At 40.5% G+C, this 22,687-nt stretch overlaps 1 protein-coding gene across 1 annotated transcript in view; it reads left to right on the top strand.

Annotated features, from left to right (window-relative positions):
• Positions 1-22,687, top strand: part of EFCAB5 (EF-hand calcium binding domain 5) — a 79,245-nt gene that overhangs the window by 30,098 nt on the left and 26,460 nt on the right. The window contains exons 7-12 of the mRNA XM_089683045.1: positions 524-626; positions 1,543-1,728; positions 2,691-2,774; positions 4,336-4,428; positions 13,272-13,483; positions 16,158-16,314. Coding sequence (XP_089539171.1) covers positions 524-626; positions 1,543-1,728; positions 2,691-2,774; positions 4,336-4,428; positions 13,272-13,483; positions 16,158-16,314 — 835 coding nt within the window. The remainder of the gene's footprint in view (positions 1-523; positions 627-1,542; positions 1,729-2,690; positions 2,775-4,335; positions 4,429-13,271; positions 13,484-16,157; positions 16,315-22,687) is intronic.

Genomic DNA, 22,687 nt, shown 5'->3' with positions numbered 1-22,687 from the left:
ATACCCAATAGATTTGCCTACACTATTCTATATATTTTGTACATACTCATACTTACTACTTCTGGATAATGTGTCACGCCTGTTTGACACATACTTCAGCTTGTACAAGAGCAGTGTGAACAGCAAGCTTTTACAAAGCATTTGCAGAGCTTTCAGCAAGCTTTGGTGAAGCTTTCAAAGTACCATTCAGCTCCAGTTTGTAAATGCTGAACACAAATCCTAATGGAAGTGCTGACTGCCACTTTAAACAAACTGCTAGCAGACTTCAGCACTTCTTGAAGATTGTGATACTGTAGCCTGCTGGCAGCTTGTGTAAAGTGGCAGTCAACACTGACTGTTATTTTAAAAGCATCAACAAAGCTTGGTGAAAGCTCTGCAAATGCTTTGTCAAAGCTTGCTGTTCACACTGCTCTTGTACAAGCTGAAGCTTGTGTGAAATTGGCCTTCAGCAATTAACAATGTTTATTGAAAGCAATAAAACAGAATCCTGGTGTTAATGCTATATTTTGAAATTTTGTTCCAGATTGGTTTCCTGGATAGACAGAGGGTTCTGGCCCTTCTGGAAATATTCTATGACAGAATAATTACTGAGGTAGAAGAATGGCAGCCACGAAACCCTCGGCAATGTGAGATACCTTCTTCATTCCACGTATTAAGATCTGTCAGGACCAACAAGTCAATAGACTTAATCAATGATCCAGTCAGATCTTTAGAATACCAATATTGTGTAAATGTATTTTAATAACTCTTGCCAAAAATTTGTGTTTTTAATTTAATTAGAGCTTCTGTAAGATGTTCCCTGCTTTGTGTGTTCCTATTCCTCTCAGGGTAGATTTAGACCACGAAGCCTGATCCGCGCTAGGATCGTGCTCCAGATGCTACTGACAGGAGGTCAGGAAGTGATGCGATGACTCCTTACTCCCTGTATTAACCCCATTTTTTCAGACAATCACGCTGCCACCATTTGCATTGCATACGGTTGCTGGGCGTTTGCGGTGCTTCCCCAATGACTTGCACATGTAGGCTTAGAACTTCTGGTAATGTTTTTATTGCCGTCTGTTTTTCTGTCCTGGTGAAAACCATGTCCCCCATTACTGTACATGTACTGGCATCATAGAGACAGGAAGTGAGGGAAAAGCTTCCCAATTAGATCACACATAAAAGTAAAACACCTGACAGAAACTCTAAGTCTTCCTACCTCTAGCTACAATTAGAGGATCTTCCATCACTTTTTAAAAATAGAAAAGGCAGCGGCTATAAGTACTGTAGCTGCTGACATTTAATAAAAGGAAACGTACCTGTCCAGGGATCCAGTGCTGTCTGCACCTGGGCCGGTTCTTCACTGGTCTTAGGGTCCCCATTTTGAGTGTGGGAAGCCAGCTCCCCACTGCGCATACGCGAGCTGCGGTACACAATGTGAATTGTGGGCAGGGGGGTCAAACTGTCAAAACTAGGTACCCGTTCCCGTTTCTAGCAAAAAATACTGATTTAAACTTGTAAACACTTGGTCTTCAAGTGGTTATGGATATACTTCTATTTCAGGGCCAGTAATTGAAATAGGAGAAATGGATCCAACAGACTTCTGGGTTGATTTCCAGGAAGGTGTTAACCCAACAGAAGAGAAAGGAGAAAAAGGAGAAGCGCCCACTACTGCAACCTCTATTATATCAACAGAGTCTGTCCATGCAGTTGAAGAACTGAAGAAGAGTGCAGGTGATACAGGAGAAGGTGGGCTTGAAATACTAAGTCGGCAACATGATTGGTCAATAGCAGATGGTTGACTATTCGCTTAGTACATCCATTAGGGAAAATGCTGATGTAAAAAGTAACAGAACTAACATATATCACATTAATTAATAAGGCAGTGCAAAGAGCACTGAGGACATGTTCATGGCAGTAACCCACAGCAACCAATCAGAATCATATCTTAAAAGTTGAGCTTCAGGCAAACAGCTAAATACACAGAATACATTTATTTGGGAGAGCTGTTTTATCTGCCAATGGACTTCTTATTTCTCTCCATCCAATCTTGAGCTTTACACAGTCCAGCCACATATACACACCCGTCTAGCAGAGTGAGAGACCTGATTTTTCTCTGCTGCAGCTTATTCAACACTTACAGGTCTCCTCTTCACCCCAGCCTGTGACTGGACAGTGGAAGAAGCAGTAAACTTCTTGCAATGCCACCAGGAGTACTGAGATAATTGTGGGTCACACTCAGCATACAAACAATGCTTTTCAATACATGCAAGGAGCTCTGTGATTGGAGAAGGTGTGGATGAACGTCACAATCTCCTCTTCTCCAATCAGAGCTCCTTGCCATTCAATAATCAGGGAAGTAAATTGAACAAACCACAATAATCTCAGTACTCTGAGCAGCACTGTACGTTTCAGCTCCAGAAAACCAAAATTTACAGCTGTGTTCGGGGTTAAGGGAAATAAAAGTTTTAAACAATGAAGCAGCAGCTAGACAAATGTATTATACAAAGTACCTTTCCTTGGAATGGTTTTGGTTACTATGCTTTGTTTGCATGTTGTTGTGTAGCAGTTCTAATTGTTTAGCCATGTGTATGAAAGCCCTAATACAGCTGTATCCATAAGACCAATTGGATGTGGTTCTGTTAGCTATAATCACAGATGTCCCATGATCATTGCAATTGATTTTTGTTTAATATTAATAACTTTTATAGGTACAACAGAGAATGAACAAGCCCCACAAGCTGAAGACAATGGCAGCAGAGGCTCACAGAATATCGAGGAAAAACCTTGGTCAGGTAACTATATGATACCCTCACACCCTAAATTCTACTAATTGGTTAGCTTGAGCACATTAACTTGTTAGAGGCTAGTGTACATGGTCTTTTGAGATCAGGTATTATCAGTTTATGCTTTGCTTTTATACTTCCTTGCAAGTTAGGCATGGGAAAATACAACATATGAGAGACACATCTGAAAGGCCTGTGTGCCCGCTCTAAACAACCAGCGTTCATCTACATCTGATGTATATTGGAAGGCATTACATGATTAAGACATCAAAATTGTGCATGGGAGAGTAAGGCCGGCCATACATTATACAATTTTCTGTCCAATTTCTGCCCAATTTTAGATTTACCTTCAACTATGTAGTGCAAGAGCCTGCCTAGTTGGATACAATTGAAGTGTTGTTAGGTTTGACCTCCTATTATATGGTTTTTGGTAAATCTAAACCAAAATCTCAAGAAAATTGTATAGTGTATGGCTAGCCTAAAAGAGCTTGTAGGATGACGATCTATACACTAACAGATGTGGTCATCATATTTTTCTTGCTGCAGAATCTTGCTATTACTAATAACTGGTTCATGTGTAGAATTGTTTATTTTTTTAATTTAGATTTTGCCTTTTTCACTAATCACAGCACTACTGAACTTTTATTGTTCCCTCTATATGGTTCCATGACAATTACTGCAAATTATATATACCTAAATTACAGATTCTCACATTATACTGTCAAACAATCTGAACACTGTAATTGTTAAATGTATTTATTATCACAGGTACTTTGATAGCACCGTCAATTTACGCATCGCTTTACATATATATTGCACATTCACATCCGTTCCTGCCCTCAAGGGGCGTACAATTTAAGCTCCCTAACCCACAATCATACATACACATATTAGGGACAATTTAGACAGAAGCCATGTCTTAGGAGTGTGGGAGGAAACCTGGCAAAAATGCAAATTCTTGGGGTAATTTACTAAAGGAGTTGAGAATATTCACACAATAAATTTTATGAATATTCATTTTAATTATCCAGTCATATGCACATCAAATAAGTAAATAGGAATATGCTTTTCACACGATTGAATAATTGAAGTGCATTTTCACACAATAACTCCTTTAGTAAATCAGCCTCAGTTTGCATGTGCATGTCAACAGTATATAAGATAGGAAAATGATATGTAAAAAGTTATTTTGGTAAAAGAAAGAGATGGCTATATATAGAGTGTAACTTTGCAGCAGTTATGATGGTTTACTTCTATGCATTAGGACCTTCTATTTTTAAATGAAGGTGTAGATGTAAAATGTTCAGGTGCAATATAGTGCCATCACTATATTCATGTCAGACAGGCCCATAGTGATATTATTCAGCTTTCTATGAAATAATGGCATCCATATTCGCCCATCTCCACCTATGACACCAAACACCATCCTTTATTCCTCTATTGTGATGAAACCCATGCACTACTTAGATAGTCCCGTACCAACTAAACTCATACCATTTACTTGTGTATGTATTTAGCCGTACACAGAATATATATTTTATATATATTTGTTCCTTGTTTATCTTTATAGGAGATCTGCTGACTTCAGATCTGGCTATCCGATACAGTTCATACGGTGACAGAAATCAAGATGAATGTCAGAACACAGTCTCCAAATTCACAGGTAATTATAGCAAACCAGCAAATATGTGCCTGTTATAAAGTGGGCATTTCTGTGGAGCAGAGTTGATTGTTAAATTGCACTGTAGTCTGCAGGTGTAGGGGACACTTTTAGAGCATTAGAGCTGTTTGCACTGGTAGGTTGTATAAGGTGGTCATAACGTTGAAGCAGTGACTTAGCGGGCAGCTAATGCTGGATGCCAGGAGGAATGCACTAAGAACAGAGAGTAAATGGTGGACACAAAGTGGGGGTTCAGTTGGTCAGAAATAAAGGCACGGTGTTCTGGGGTTGGGTGAGGTGGATGGGGAGAGATGTGGTGAGGTGGACAGGGAGATGGTGTGAATGGGGGCCATATGGAAGGAAAATAATGCTATGATGTGTGTGTGTGTGTGGGGATTAGGTGGGAGAAAGGTGCTGTGAGCAGGGGGTTGTTGAAAAGGATGGGAGGAGGCATTGCGAGTAAGGGGCGGTGGGGGGTGAAAAAGAGGTGCTGTGATCAGAGGACAGGGAAGGAGAGGTGGATGGGAGGAAGTCAAGTGGGAAGAAGGCACTGTGATCAGTAGGGTGATAAGGTGGGAGGGAGGAAGGTTTTTGGGGTGCTTGGGATGTGAAGGCGAGGTGGGTGGCAAAATGTACAGTGAGAAAGGTGGGGATGAGCTGTAACTGGGGGAGTGAGGTGAATAGCAGGACAGCACTGTGACCTAGAGCATGAGTTGGGGAGGTAGGTGCTGTGACTGGGAATGTAAGGTAGGCAGGAGGCAATTTGAATGCTCACATTGCCCACATCCATTTACACCTTTGATCACTGACTATCTGGCCTCGAGATATAGGTAAGCTGACTTCCCATACTAGGTCATGTGTCATGCCCCTAATGAAGCTGGGGACCAGAGATTTCCCTGTATCTGGTCCCTGAATACAGCAGAGGTTTGAATGGAATCAAGGTCAATGTGAATAAATCTTCCTTGTATAATAGTGTGAGTGTATGCAGTTTGGGTGCCAGCAGTACTAATCTGACGTATGCACGGGGCTAATAAGTACAATTTAAAGTGGAGGTGCGGGTGAGAGGTTGTTCTGTTGGATTAGTGTGGAGGGTGGAAAAAATTAAGTGTGGGCCTGGCATAGCAGATTTGAAGGTCCAGGAGAGACTTCCCCTCATTTCCTGTCACTAAAGAACATAATAGGAAATCTCTCCAACAGGAACAAAAATAAAACACATTTTAGTAGAGAGAGGAAAGGACATTTTTATTATTGTCCGTGCCTTTGTATTCTAGTGACACCCTCTATTTCTTGTACAGATGTTAGATGGACAGGTAGAGAGTACAAATCTCCCTATTATGGTCACAGACAGAAATATAATCCTGACAGGATATGTAACTCTTCGCTATTCTACCCAAGAACCAAATAAGTTCTGCATTTACTTTAGTAAAAGCAGAAGTGTGTGATGTCTGTCCCAATTCCAAGGTCAGAAACTTTAGTTGGCAAGTGTTGCTTTACTTTTAGCAGCCCCAGTTCCCTTAAGGCAATAATCACTGACCTTAAATCAACCATAGAATCAAATTAGAGCCAAAATGCCCAATGATAAGAACAAAAAGGCAGCACAGGGTTTGATTGCCAAAAGAATTAGCATCTAGAACTGACTGAATTTAATGTGTCCTTTTGTAGTTTGTCTCCTCTCCATACACTTTTCCTACAGCAGCTTCAAATACACTGGCACTATAGGGTTCACCTACTCAAGCTGATGCGTTCAGCTCCTCATAGATACCAATCAGCTTCCAGGATTTATTGTCAAAGGTTAACTGACAAACTGATGTTAGAAGTTGATTGGCTACCATGCACAGCTGCACCAGATTTTGCTCTTTCCAGTTTTAGTAAATCCACCCCTATGGCTGCTCCGGTTTGACCCCCTTTTATAGCAAGAGGGCTGGTTTATCCAAAAGCCTTCTTCTTGGTCCTTCTAAGCATACTGACCATAGTTCAAAGGCCATACAGTGCATAATGATTATACAATTTCCTTTGTGAAACTGAATTTGCCAGGATCATGCATCTCAAACCTGCAGGATTAACCTTGAACCCATGGTGGTGGCAAGTCTGAACTTCATCCCTAGGACTAAGCATGTGATCATTCAATTAACACTAAACCTTTATGTCCTGTGCCATGTGAAAACAGCTTTTTATAGGGCAGCAAAAGTTCACTTTGATGTGGTCATTTACACATACTCTTGTATTTTATTTGTAAGATCAAAGGGAATGTCTGGCAGCCAGAACACACATATCATATGTTCTCCTTGGATCAAAGTGGGTTTATTGAAATACTCTGTACTTTAAGGTGCCAATACTTGGAAAATGTTTTCCTTCTCTATAATATGATACCTTAGGACAACTAACACCTAGTGCCCTTCCTGTCAATAGAAAACAAAACATACTGTTCTGATTCCCAGCATGAAAATAATTGTAATAATATGCATACTTTTAGTGGTATGACCTCTGCCTGGCTCATGACCAAACCGTGACAGTAAAAACCCTTAAAATATTTTATTAGCCAGTTGTTGGCACTGTACGCTTCATTAAAGTTACTTTATATACCATTGCAAACAATTAAGAACCAAGAAATGCATCACCTCTTCCTTCTGACATGACTGTTTTTCCTATAGTGTTCTAATCGAAGGAAAATAAAACATTTGTTCACTGTGTCATACCTTTCATGTAGCAGCATGAGAAGGAGTGCTATTGCAGGGGCAGGGGAGGTTCTTGCTTCATTTCTAAATTTTCTCCTTACCTCACACAAACCAATGTCCTGAATACTAGCTGGGGCCTCTGTAAGAGGAAATGTTTCGTTAAAGCGGAGTTCCATTCACCCTGTCAAAAAATAAAAGTCAGCAGCTACAAAAACTGTAGCTGCTGACTTTTAAAAAACAGCCACTTACCTGTCCCTCGGTCCCTCGGTGTGTCCCCTGCAGCCCGTTTCAGCGGCCGTCCTGTATTCCAGCCGCCAGTATCTTCAGTGTGGGCACCTGGCTGCGACAGCTTGTGGCTTCACACCCGGGTACCCACTGCGCATGTGCAAGTAGCGCTGCACTTCATGAATGCTCCTGTAGTCTTCTGGGACCTGTCACGTGTCCCAAAAGACTACAGGGAGGGAGGGAGGACACCTTCTGGAAGTGGGAGTGGGTACCTGTCAAATTCAGGTACCTGCTCCCCCCCGCCCCCCAAAGGTGCCAATCCTTAACAGGGAGCGAGGGAGCAATCCATAAAGTGGAACTTCCCCTTTTGGGTGGAGCTCCGCTTTAAAGGGATCCTGCCGTTATGTGTTACAGGGTTGCAAAGTTGAGATACTAATAAGATAAAATACAATGTAATATAAATAGACAATTTTTATCTTAGGCAGTAAAATATATATGACAAAAATGTTATTTTACACAACAAAATGAAACAATGCAATTTATTAAATTATATGTAGCATCCTCCTAGGTTACTAGATTAGGTAAACTTAGTTTTGCTCCTCTGTAGCCAGAGGAGGAGAAGGGGTTCATTGGTTAGGAAGGCTATGCAGAGTTTCATGGCCTGTTGTCTGGTTACCTCCCCCATCTTCTGGAACTTTCTGGATATTCCCAGAATCTAGTGGGTGGAGGGACAGGGGCTGCAGCCTGAATATTTATGGAGTTTCCACCAATCCCTGGGGAGGCGGGCCCAGAAGGGGTGGAAATAACCCATAAATACTCAGAAGCTTGGCAGTCTGGAAGAAGAATCCAGGGTCCAGTCATCTGGAGGACACCCCTTTTTTCTGGGGGGAGCAGAAGGAAGAGAGAAAGAAGAAAGAGAGAGAGACAGACAGAGGAGAAGAGAGGTCAAGGATCACTTTGGGGACGCCAAACCTGTATAGGCCTGTACAGCAGAAAGGCCCATGCAGCAGCCCTCTATATCCAAATAGCCACTTAAAGAGACTGAGTACATACCAGCCATCACACCCAAAGCTAAATAGAGGACAGGATAGTGCAATACTGAACATGTATGGTACAGCTAGGGGACAGCTTGAGTGCTGTACAAGGCAGCCAGGAGCACCCCCAATATCTCTAGCTTGGGTTGAGAGCAGCTAGGTGCTGCATCTACAACTTTGACTTATTGGAGCTTTCATTTATTTTACACTCTGTGTCATCATTCCTGTTTGTGTGCAGCTCAGTCTGAAGCAGTCTAATGCAGCCAGAGACCTTAGCAGGTCCTCAACCATTTGTAAATAGCTTGCAGCATTTCTTCAGTTTTGGGCATCCCATGTACCCCTAATCCCTATCCAAGTTCTAACCAAAAATAAAACAAAACAAAAACCAAAATTCCGAGACTTTTTTCTGGAGCCATCTGGAGTATGTGGAAAATTTCTGTTGCCTGGCTGCGGGTGCTGTGTGTGGGGGGGGGAGGAAAGGCCCAAAATCCAACGTCTCTTTTGGGGGTTGCGCTATATGTACAGTATATAAAGCTAAAACTTTTTTTTTTAAAGTTTTTTTTAAATAATAACGGTTAGCAATCTGTCATGTTTTTTTTGCTGTCTTCCCATGGGGGGATTCATCCTCTCCTTTTTCCCTAGTAACCATTTTCACCACTTCCTGTTATGTTTATGGAACACAAAGTGAAGGGAAATCATCCCAATGGAATACAAGGGCTGACAGGGGCTTTAACCCTACTCTATCCAAAACTAAAAAAGAAAAAAAAAAGTCAATAAGACCCTCATGGGATGACAAAATTTCTGTTCCAGTCATGATTTATTATCTGACATATAGCGGAAAAAATAAATAAATTGATCAGCGGAACAGTCAAGTGCAGCATATAAAAGTCAAATATAAAAAATGTTCAATAAATCATTCAATAAATGTGAAACTGTAAAGTGCAGCATAAAACTGAGAATGTATAAAGTCCATAAAATATCAGCGATGAAGCCTCTGCTAGGGATGCTCAGCCAAGGGCAAAAAACGCAGGTGAACCCTCTTCTATGAGGAATAGCTCACCACAGGAGCCAAAAGTAGTATATAGTGTAGTATTTTATTAAATAATGAATAAAAGACAATCCACGTGGAAACAAGTAAGAATGAAGGTAAAATGGAGTAACCTGGGTGGAGCCGCACTTGCTGACGTCATGCCGCCGTTGCTGAAGATCGGAATGGTGGCCATCTTGCTACTCCATTTTACCTTCATTCTTACTTGTTTCCACGTGGATTGTCTTTTATTCATTATTTAATAAAATACTGCACTATATACTACTTTTGGCTCCTGTGGTGAGCTATTCCTCATAGGAGAGGGTCCACCTGCGTTTTTTGCCCTTGGCTGAGCATCCCTTGCAGAGGCTTCATTGCTGTTACCTGTACCCAGATAAGATGTGCTTACATGCTGTTTACCGGTAAATGTCTGGTGAGTGTACATCTGACAGAGGTGGTAGATTCCCTATTGGATCACGTCACAATATTTCACTTTGATTGCAGTACTTATAGCCTTACGCACAATTTATAGCTCTTACTCCACTGATATTTTATGGACTTTATATATTCTCACTTTTATGCTGCACTTTACTGTTTCACATTTATTGAATGATTTATTGAACATTTTTTATATTTGATTTTTATATGCTGCACTTGACTGTTCCGCTGATCAATTTTTTTTTTTCGCTATATGTCAGATTGACTTTGCACTTTATTTTCACTATAATATCATTCTCTTATTTTAGCACTGCACTTTCTATATATTTATCCATAAGGAGTTGTTACCTATACCTTGGTGCTAGCTGCTTTATAGTTCCAACGCTCACCTACGCTTGATATTTATTATTTATTATCTAGTAGTACTTTAAGAGGGGTAACTCCTTTTTTGTGTCCCTCTGGCACAGCACCTCCTAAGTTAAAGAGCTTTCATACTATTATAAGTATGTCCATAAACCATGTGCCTGTCGGCTTGCCACAGGTATACCTATTCACATGCCTGGTGTCCTGGGCTGGAGCAGGGAAAAAGTGCATTTTGTGTAGAAACACTGGGGGGATTCACTAAAACTGGAGCATACAGAATGTTGTGCGCTTATGCATAGTAACCAATCAGCTTGTAGGTTTTATTGTCAAAGTTTAATTGAACAAACTAAAGTTAGAAGCTGATAGGTTACTATGCGCAGCTGTACCAGATTCTGTGTACTCCAGTGTTAGTAAATCCCTCCACTCTTTCAGCACTGCGGAGAGCTCCGGACAGCACATCTGCTTGCCAGAGTTTGAAACTGCTACTGCAAAATGTTCAAATTGTCCAGCTGTTGCATTTACCATATTACAAAAAAGGTGAATTTGCTGGAATCAGCAATTTAAACACACGCTAGCAAATTTTTAAATAAAATAAAGTATTGATTTAATAGTTTAAAGAATGTTTTTGTTTTTTTATAGGTTCCTATTTTCTTTTCTAAATTTAAACCTGAACTAAACCCTTTGATTTAACCCTTTTGCTGCCAGAGACTTTTTTTTTTTTTTTTAACCCACGTTTAAAAAATCAATTTAGTCCTGAAGATTACACAAAACCCCCAACTATTATATATTTTCTGAAAGAAGACACCCTAGAGAATAAAATAGTGGTACTTCCAGTTTTTTATGTCACACAATATTACAGCAAAGGTCTAAAAAAATCAAAACTTCAGTAAGACACACAAAGGTGAATTTTAGGGCAAACAAATGCCATAAATTACACATATTTTTTGTAAGATATAAAAGATGAGGTTGCACCAAGTAAATAGATACCCAACATGTTAAACCTTAAATGTGTGTGCGCCTGTGAAATGGTGACAAACTTTAGTATATATTTTCTATAGACAATGCTTCAAAATCCCCTACAGGTCATCAGTTTAGTGTTACAGAGGAGGTCTGTTGCTATAATTATTGCTCTCACTTCAGCGTGCGTGGTGATATGTAACGTGTATCGCAATGGACGTTTTCACGTGTAGGCACCCCCAATGCATGCGTTTACATTTGTACATGCGTATATGTGGGGGTGGAGGGGGCCTAAAAATATTTTTTGGGGGATGTTATGTGGTTGGGTGTAACTTTTTTTTTTATTTAATCACATAGGGGACAAAAAGTCCCCTTAGGATTATTTTTAGGTGACACGTTTTCTTTAATAAGACCATACAAAATACCCTGCTTGTCTCCTCTGGACTTCACTGAATGTACTGAAATGCAGATTGCATGGCAGCACAGTCCTCCCTGGCTAGAAATAACTATAGACAAAACTTTATTTTTCATTTTGGATGAAGTAAGGGAGGGCTATAACCCCTGTCAATTTTTGTTTTCACCATCTGTGTGCCATTGCGGAGATTTCCCTTTACTTCCTGCCTATACCTCTACCAGGAGGTAAGAGGAAATCCCTGCAAAATAAGGGAATTCCTCAGGGACCCCCAGGTCACCAGAACTAGTGTCCCCATTGGCAGATTTCCCCTCAAAGTTTTGGTTTTTCTTTTACTTTCACTGGTAAACAGTACAAATAAGGTGAATCTCCCTAACGAGGACAGAGACAACAATAAAAACTGACTATCCCTTTGCACTCTATCCAAAACTAAAAAAAAAGTAATGCCTTTAGTTAGTTTAGTTAGTTTAATCACTTCCTGTCAGGCCCATGTACATAAACGGCCGGACGGGAGCAGTGCATAAATGGCGCCCACATTTTCAGGTGGTGCACGCTCCTTGGGACATCGATACCTCTGTGTGAGGTCCCGATCATGTGATCACTGATTGGCCAATCAGTGATCACATGAATAGTAGTAAGCAAGATGTCACTACTGACATCATTGCTTACTACGTGTGAAATCTGTGAATGATCACAGAGGTCACATGGTACAAGGCTATTCACAACAGCCTTGTACCATGTGACAAGCTGTGACCAATCACAGCTCTCACAGTATTTCTCAATGGCTGCAACAATGCAGCCAGAGAGAAGGAGAAATTATTGCTTTTACAGCTTTTATGGGTGTAAAAGCAATCAGTGTTAAAAAAAACAAAATCTTAATCACCCCCACAAGTAGTACAGTGTCACTATGGTGACACTGTCTGCTAGGGTGACAGTATGGTTAAAAAAAACCCCCAAAAACATAAATACTATAAAAAAAAATAAAAATGTAAACAATTTTTATAAAAATTATAATTTTTGGCTATAAACTAATTTGGGTTTTTTTTTTAACTAAAAAGATAACCAAATAAATTTTGGCCAAGATTTATGAAGAAAGATTATTTATTGAAAAATGTTATAAGAAAAACACTTTTTTTCCAAATTTTTGAACATTTTCATTTATATCTCCTAGATTGTAAGCTCGAAAGAGCAGGGCCCTCAATCCCCTCATGTTTTGCATTGTATTGGTATTGTTCTGTCACATGTTCTGTCCCCCTTTGTAATGTACAGCGCTGAGCGAACTATTGGCGCTTTATAAATACTGTATAATAATAATAATAATAATATAGCAAAAAAAAAATAAAAATCCCAGTGGTGAATAAATACCACCAAAATAAAGTTTTATCTGTCTCAAAAGAATGCTAAAAAATGCATATGGGTACAGTGTTGCATGACTGCACAATTGTCATTCAAAATGTGATAGCACTGAAAGCTGAAAATTGGCCTGGATGAAAGTGTCTGGACTTGAAGTGGTTAAATGCTCCCAAAAACAGTTACACTCAAGGCATGCCATGAATAATTACTGTCACAGTTGTTTGTGCTCTCAAATGAACTATCAAGCCATCAGCCGTCATACCATACAAGGTATACTAATAATGACATACGCTTTTCTTCTCAAATTATTTATTGTGACAAAATAAAAATATACACCTTAAAGTCTTCACTGTGTGTTCCAGATTTATATAACATCATCTCAGACATTAATACTCGTGGTCCATCACGCATTCCCAGTGCTTTCAATGGCAAGGCCCTCAACTTGCCCCAGTTTGTCCAGTTAATGGAGACATTCGTGGGAGATGCCCCACTTTCAGCGGTGGAGAACCTCACTTCTTTTATTCAGAAGGAATACGTGGAAACAGAAGAGGAGAGAATTGCACTGCTGGCTAAAGTAATATATGCATACTGTACTTTTACCTATTGCAGTTATAAATCTATTGTGCAGGAACAGAATATTATGTACAAATGTGCGTAGTTCCATCTTGAAATTAAAGTTTGATGACAGTAAGCATTTCCACCAAAAGTAAAATGTTATAAATATTTGGAAATATTTCCAGTATGGAAAAAAAAGCGAACAAAAATATTAAAGTGGAATTTCACTCTCTCAATCAATATGGACTATTTCTAATCCTTATGCTGCTAGCATTAGCAAATAGATAGGAAAGTGTATCATATTTACTTGTTTTAGCCTTTTTTTTGCATTTCTTCAGTTACTTCCTGGTTTCCATGCCTAGGCAAATTATGTCATACATCCCAGGAGCCTTCAGGAGGGGACGGAGGGCTCTCAGCTCAGCCAATGCCTGAGCTAAGGACAGCTGGATTCCAGGAAGTAACTGCTAAATAAATCATCTGCCCTTACTCAAGATGGCCACTGCCAGAAATGCTAGGGTGTGTTTTTCAAAATAATTTCTCAGCAAATGAAAGCATGGAGACATGGATGGATGGAGGAGATTGTTTTAAATATTGAAAATGAATTAGATAGCATTTTTGGTTTGTGGTGCTCAGATGCAGTGCAGTTCCACATTACGTTATGTGGTTTACCTTTCCACTGGTTGTTACACAACTAGAACATCCAGTATGAAACAAAATACATTTATTCTCCAGTAGTGTATTCTTTCTTTCTATATATATATATATATATATATATATATATATATATATATATATAAAAATATATATATTATTATTATTATACAGGATTTATATAGCGCCAACAGTTTGCTCAGCGCTTTACAATATAACGGGAGACAATACAGCAACAATATAGTTCAATACAAGAGGGATAGGAGGGTCCTGCTCCTTGGAGCTTATAATCTAGCAGGGAATATATATATATTAAACAAAGTATGAATGCTTTTAAACAACTGGTAGTCATATAGAGAAAATGTTAAGAAAATTGCAGTTTACAGACTATTGACAGACCATTAATACTTTGTAAGGGCCTATACACTGCTGCACATTGTAAGTTTCCCTACCATATCTGCTATTTGCAGTTTGCCATAGTAGTGCAGATACCATCAGCTTAAAGGATCTCCTCTATATATACAAACTACTTACCCTAACTAAAGGGTGATCTCCACATCCTTCAGGTTTTTTCTTCAATATCCATTAGCCAGCCAGTGCACCTGCCCCCCAGCTCTTCCATGCAAGGATGTGTCATGGTTTCCAATAATTTTAAATAGTAATCCCATCAACATTTCAGTTGGCTGCCTGCATAGATTTTGATGACTGTGCAGTGCTGAAGTTAACATGATCTATGCTGTTTACATAAAGCTGAACTCCAGGCAAACCACTTAATACACAGATGAAATACATATAGAGGAGCTGTTTTAGCTTTTAAACAATTTGTATTTCTTTATATCCAGTTGTAGGATTTAAAGTGGTTGTAAACCTCATACATCATGAAATCTGAAAAAAGCATATCCCTCTATAGTGTGTGCTTATGTCAACCCCAAGCTCTAGGTGTCTATCTGCATGAGTCACTTCTGACATGTTGACACCAAGTGAAAAAGGATGACAGAGGAGGGATCTCCAGCACACATCCTATGATTGATAGTCTCAGATCTGTTCCTGTAAGCTGTGTGAAGGGGGGGTGTCCCTTCCCTCCAATCAGATCTCACTGAGCTCTGCAGAATGTAACTTCAACTCCTCATCCCCTGTTTTCTGGAAGCTCAGACAGGCTGTATAAATTCTGAACTTTGCACAGATGTAGAGACGAGAAGACTGCAGGTGAACAGGTACAATTTATGTAGGATGATTTGTTTCATCTCTGCGTATCAACTGAGGCCAGTCACTTCACTGGGTAAATGTAAGGTTTTGCAACCACTTTAATCAGCTCCGCCACACAGCACAACCCTATCTGCCAAGGTAGGAGACTTGTTATTTCATCTGTACTTTATTAGATTTGCTCATCTCTACATCAGTCTGCTTTCTCCTCAATCAGCATGCTTCATGTACTGCAGCATAACATATCAGCTATTTGTGCCTCCTCCCCCTCCTCCAGTCTGAGCTCTGGTGTACAGGGATTGCAAGAGGCTGATATAAAGTCAAATTCAGGTACGTACGCTGCCTGCATAAAAAAAAAAAATATTTCAAAAACATGTAAAGATGTAGTAGTGCATACAGAGCTGGTGTTCAGCTTTAAATATTCAGAATATAGCAAACACACCTTGTTAGGTGAACTTGGCATTGAGCAAACACATACAGATTTAATATATTAATCAGTGTTGCTTATACTGTTTTTCTTCTTCTATATCAGCAGACAAATGGGTTGATTTACTAAAACTGGAGAGTACAAAATCTGGTACAGATCTGCACAGAAATCAGTCAGCTTCCATTTTTTTTTTTGTCAAAGCTTAATTGAACAAGCTGAAGTTAGAAGCTGATTGGCTACTGCAGATTTTGCACTCTCCAGTTTAATTAAATCAACGCCTCACTGTCCTATTGTAGTTCCCAGGGAATGCAAAAATCCACAGGATTGTTAGGAATATCAGACAAACTCTTTGTAACTTTTATTTCTAGCAATACAATTGTACTTTTATTTCTTCTGTTTCCATTTTTGTCAGGTTCATCAAGATGCCCTCATAGCACGGCAGAAACTTGTCCTGCAGGCTCTCTTTGAGAAATGGGACAATGATGGGTCTGGATTTCTGGAGCTGAAGGAGGTAGATGGCGTTCTGATCAAATACAAGGAGGGGATGGAATCAGAAGCGATGGCTAAAGGTAAGGTAACTCACAATTTTTTGTATCAAACGAAGGTTGAAGATAAATTAAAGTAAGTTTATCACATGGCTGGTCAATTTAAATTAAACATATGATGAAAAAAAACAAAGGTTAATTTTAGGGGACGTCATGGGGTTGATTTACCTAAACTGGAGAATGCAATATCTGGTGTTGCTCTGCTCTGCATCGAAACCAATCAGCTTCCAGGTTTTTTGTCAAAGTTTATTTGAACAAACTGAAGTTAAAAGCTGATTGGCTACCATCCACATCTGCACCAGATTTTGCACTCTCCAGTTTTAGTAAATCAACCCCCATATGACTAGTGATCCAAGGAAATAGGCAGTCAAGTTACATGCAGTTCTTGACTTTCTTTTCTATAAAAACAGAGCTTAGCTCTTTGCTCTTCTAGCTCTTAGGCAACCCTTATTGGTCAATGAGAGAATGCCACATTACAGGACTAACTGAGAGACTCAATAGGTAGGATAGGGAAGGGCCAAGATCAGCTTTTGCAGGGAAAGTCTATTTTACATATAATTTAAGTTACCTATACTTCTGGATCTACTGAGTGTTTTGACATATATTTTTCATGTAAAGAGTAATTCCACTTTTTTTTAGACAAAAACAAACCCCTCTGGGTGATTAATGTATTTTGCATGGATTTTTACAAATGTTGGTGGAGATCCCTTATGGTTGTTGCTGTGAAGAAATAGCTCTTTGTTTCATCAGATGAAATTGCATACTCATTCTGAATGAGAGGTTCTGATTCATTATTAAAGCAGAATTCTGGGCAAAAACCTCTTTACATGTCCTTGTTGCTGATCTCCTACCTTCACTGAATATGTCATCCATCTTCCGGTTCACCCAGTAGATGCTCTGAAATAGGCTATTCATTTTCAAATCAATCTGTTAATTTTCTTTGGTTTCCTGTTTGTATGACCAGTGACTGCTATGCCTCCTATTCCCCCAGCCACTGGTAAAGTTGGCATATCCCTTCTGTAGTTCTTTCTCCAGGAAGCAGTAATATAATTCAGCCCCACTTGCAGTGGTGGGCGGACCAACACTCAGACACATTCAACATGTTCAGGCCTAGTATACCCACCCACATTTACTACAATTCCCTGTGGTTAATAGGAATTGTAGTTTCCTTTTACTGCAGAGAGTGAGGAGAGGATATGATTTAATCCCTGCTGTTACACCTCCTCCTTGGCAGAGCAGATGCTATTATGTGTTGAATTTCAGAAATGAAGTCATGAAAAATGAATTAGACTTTTCTCCTAAAATGGTAAGGACTTTTCAAAATGTTATTAACATGCTACGGACTATGTATAATCACCGTTATTGCTAAATATTGCTAAATAAGCAATAATATCACTTGGCACTTCTGTGACCTGCAGTACCACGGACTATCCACTATTCAGAATTTTAGAGGGTTTTTTTATAATTTTATGATTCTATGTGATCTGAGATGTTTTATTCAATTTATTTCACTGGAATATTGTATAAACACTTCTATTCACATAAGCACTTTATGATTGCATTTGTCACTTACAGGGTGTGCCTTATGAAAGCCTACATATCTTGTCCTTTCATCCGCTTGGTTTGATACAGCTTTCTGATCAAATACAGTTTATTGCTGAGATTAGCTCTTTCATGAACATTTCTTTAGCAGTTTCACACTTACATATATGTATAATTGATCATCTTCTATGCTATTGTAGCACTACCCTCATAAGGGCCGCTGGATTTTTGAGTTTCTCTTAAGCTCTGCACAGCCAGGCAGCATGCATTTTCCACACTTGCATCCAAAGTCAGTAAACAGACCATGGACTTGTTTTTTTTTGTTTTATTAAGGGGTTAAACTTGGATAGGGTAAAAGGGCTGAATCCAAAGAACAGAGGTATACCGCTCAGGCAAACAATCCAGATCAATTCACGACAGATGCATGCTCTGGCTCGCCACCAGGGGCGGACTTACCATTTGAAAACTCGGGCACTGCCTGAGGGCCCGGAGTCAGTAGAGGGCCCCATGAGATGCCCCTGGTACCTTTTTCATAGGCTTTTTGGAGTCTGGGCAAGGACACAGGGGCCCCATGATCCCCTATTGCCCAGGGGCCCCATGAGTTGTCAGTCCACCCCTGCTCGCCACCACATACAATGCACCAGGAAGAAGAGTCAGCCGCACACCGGATGATTGATGAATATAGTGTATATTTATTGATCTATAGGACACACAAAGCACCAGTATATGAATACAGGACCTGTTTACATGTTTCACGCGATCTCGTGCTTAATCATAATGGTTATGATTAAGCAAGAGATCGTGTGAAATGCGTTAACAGGTCCTGTATTCATGTCCTGGTGTTTTGTGTGTCCTATGGGTCAATAAATATACAATATATTCATCAATCCTCCAGTGTGCGGCTGACCCTTCTTCCTGTTGTAGGGTAAAAGGGTATGGGATTCCCAATTTGATTAAAGAAACAACCTGTCAAGGGTGCCTTCTCCCCCGGCCCTCCTCATCCTGGCCATAAAACCCCAGGTGGCAGTCGTCCGCACCGACCCCAATATCACAGGGATTCCCTTTGCTGGGGTATACTACAAAGTAAATTTGTTTGCAGGTGACCCCTCCTAACTCTTTCCAACCCGATCATCACGCTCCCTAATCTGCATGTCCACCTGACCTGCTTTGCTGCCATTTCTGGCCTCCAAATTAACCCACATAAAACAATAGCTGTCAATATCTCTCTTGCAGACTCTATGGTCTCTCATCTTCAGTCCTCCTTCTCCTATTGCTGGGTAGCCTCATCTGTAGACTACTTAGGCATCTGCCTGACCCCTTCCTATTCTTCCCTCTTTTTGGCTAACTATTATCCCCTCCTTTGCTCCATCTCCTCCTTTATGACCTCCTGGCACTTTCCTTCATAGTCATGGATAGGGCGTACCAGCACAATTAAGATGACTGTACTCCCTAAACTCCATTACTTCTTCTGGATCCCAGTTAGACTCCTGGCCTTTTTTCTGCGCTCCCCACAGAACAAGTTCCTGGCCTTTATCTGGGCCCACAAATGCCCCAGGGTGGCTCGCACCACCCTTTTCGCCCAGAGGTTGAGAGGGGGTCTTGGGGTCCCAAATGTGGCCAAATACTATTTAGTGGCCCAAATCTCACAACTTGTGCTGCTACATGCGGCTTCAGACATTCCCCTGTGGGTGCTTCTGAAAATTCCTAATTGTGCCCCTGTCCCAGTCTCGGCCCTCCTTTGGCTCCCCCCCACCTCACATCTTTCCCGCCTTAGCCCTCTTATGGCCCACAGCTTGCACCTTTGGGACTCGGTCCGCTACTTGGCCAATCTGATGTCTCCCTTCCACTCCTCCCTCTCCTAAAAAACCCTCTCTTTCTGCCAACCCCAGGCTTTTGCCTGGTGGCCTGCCCATGGATTCTCCCAGGTTCACCACGTCTTAGGGTTCCACCCTTGTCCTTCTTGGGCTTCCATCTCTGAGACCCACGATGCACCTCCAGCAGAGTCTTATCGCTATCCTCAGCTCTGCCACTGGATTTCCACCGCAATTCTTCTTTCCCTTTGCAGAAGACGGCCTTTGAACACATCTGTAAAAAACTTTGCGCTGCTACTAGAAAAGATGGGACTATTGGGACAGCAGCACACACCTGGCTATCCCACTAGCAAAAAACAACAAACATAAAATTGATGTTAAGCTAATTACAATAATGTCACAGACATTCCAAAACAAATAATGAGATAAGAAGACAATAGATAATACACCATAACATAATCAGTAAATGGAAGGAATATGGGAGTGAAGGGAAAAGTGAAAATATAAAGGTCCAAAATGAGGACCAAAAGGTGTAACAGACAATAAACCGTGACCGTGGGCAAATGCACGGAAATGATCAGGGAAAAATAAAATATTACCTAAATCACAGTAATAGTTGGACATATGATTACGTCATAACATAAATGAAATAACGTGAATACAACTGATGAGAAAATGGAGCAAAATGTGAAAAATAAAAAATGAAGTGCTTAATATAAAGTGGACAAACCACTTATCACAGAAGAATGACAATAACAACGCAAGTGTTTTTTTTTCCCTGATCATTTCCAAGCATTTTGCCCAAGGTCACGGTTTATTGTCTGTTGCACCTTTTGGTCCTCATTTTGGACCTTTATTATTTCACCTTTCTCTTCACTCCCATATTCCTTCCATTTACGAATTATGTTATGGTGTATTATCTATTGTCTTCTCAACTCATTATTTGTTTTGGAATGTCTGTGGCACTACTTTGAACACATCTGCCTACATTCTCCGGGTGCCCAAGGCAGTTTTTCTTCCATGTGTGCCTCCCTATTTGCAGGGAACTCATCTCGCTCTCACCCGTACATCTCTAAATGGGAATATGATCTCACAACCTCCATAGATCTAGAGGATTGGAGTAGGGCCTGGTCTGCTATAGCCAAATGCTCTTTTAACACGTTCACCATGGAAGTGGCCTATAAAGTCCTCCTCCGTTGGTACTGGGTCCCGCCGGCATTGCTCACTCAAACCTGTCATGTAGTAATAGATGTTTCAGGGGCTGTGGCTAATGTGGAAATGAGATCCATATATGGTGGTCAAACCCCTGCCTGGTGGGCTTCTGGTCACAAGTTTGCAGCCTCCTTTCGACCCTATTTCACACATCTTTTTGCAAGGACCCCTGGCACGCATTTCTCCACTGCCCACTGCCTGGCCTCTTCTCCTACCAGCAGAAATTGGATGCATACCTTTTCATAGCTGCAAAATGCACCATTGCCAGGGCTTGGAAGAAGCTCTCCCCACCCTGCCCTCAACTAGCCTGGATATCCCAGGCCACTGGGGGATGTTTTAACTTCCAGACAATTTTTCTTGCTTCTACCTGACTTTGCTACTTTCTTCTTCCCTTTGTCTCTCTTTCCTCCTACTCCCTCTCTTCTTATTCCTTTCTTCCTTCTAGCTGGGTTGGTTCCTCTCCAAGCTTTGCAGGCTGTCCTTCCTTAGTGGACTGCAGGGCAGTGGAGCTCCATCTTTCAGCTTCTCATCAGCTTCCAGCCTGGAAGCAGAAACCTCCTCCTCTGGGGCTCCTTCCCAGAGGACACAGCAGCACCTCTCGGCACTCCATCTTCCACCCGACTCCCCTGCTAGCATGGTTCTACCAAACCACCAGAGCCTCCCCTCTGAGATTGGTCACACTTTGATTAATATGCACATCGAAGTCTCCAACCTTTTTAAATTTCCAAGATTTGTAGTTCTGGTTTGTCAGATTGGCAAATGAAAGCTTACTCACTTTCATGCTGTTGCAGTCTTCTTTCTGTTGCTGTGTCTTGCAATCGTTTGCTGTAGTCAGCTAGGACTGGGTGTCTGTGACCATAACCTGTTAGAGATTCTGTATATACCCCTACAGAACAGACACAGTCCACATGTGTTTATCTGCTGCTTCTGTGCAAACAGGAACTTTTATTATAGAGAAAAGACACAGAGTTTACCTATAGGTCTAGCTACAAACTTATAAACACTGCCTTCTACCGGGTAAAGAATATATCTCTACTGAATACTGATAGTGATGTAGTTGTACAAAAATACATGAACACTGTATTCCACCATGCATTCATAGCTGTATTGGGCCACATGTAGCCTGTGGGCTGTAGGTTGGACACCCTTGTTTTAAAGTATCTTGTTCTTATGTATTCATCACAAACTGATGTTGAATTGCCTAGATTTGTGGCCTATACCAAAACTGTGAGGACATAAGTATGTGAACTGCTGTTGTTCAATATAGGAGAGCTTTTATGTAACTCAAGTCTTGGTAGTTTTGAGTTTTCAAATAAACCTGTAAAATGTATTTTGTAAAGAAACATAACATGCTTACTAAAAGTGTTCCATTAGTCCTCTTCATGGGCATGTTGTAATCATGTGATAGCAGTCTAACATGCAGAAAACAGGCTCACAGTGCTTGGAATTGGGCCAGAACAAAGATTACTTTTGGCAGTGCTCTGTCTGCTGAGAACACTGAGATGCCTTAATGCCCATCCTACATGCTTGTTACAGGTCAACAACTTTATGGTAGCACAGCAAGGATCAGGACAGCAAATCCAAACCCTGCACTAATAAAACTATATTTAAAAATCTAAAGTTTTTACAAATCTGAATCTGTCTAGCAGGCATAAATTAGCACACTATAATTGGGGAAATTTTGTAAAAAAAAGTATACAAATTAAGCATATAATTCCTAAACTGGATAAGCAGAGTGCCTGTCAGGACTTTGACATCATCAAGAGCAAATCCCACTAACTCCTGCCTGAAGCTTGTTTTTGGAATAATCGATTCCTGATTTGAATTAATCC

Source organism: Staurois parvus, unplaced genomic scaffold, assembly GCF_062004578.1.
Source record: "Staurois parvus isolate SC_StPar_1 unplaced genomic scaffold, SC_StPar_1.0 ptg000299l, whole genome shotgun sequence".
Classification (NCBI taxonomy): Eukaryota; Metazoa; Chordata; class Amphibia; order Anura; family Ranidae; genus Staurois; species Staurois parvus.
The sequence above is the reverse complement of the archived record's forward strand: the minus strand, read 5'-3'. Positions and strand labels throughout refer to the sequence as shown.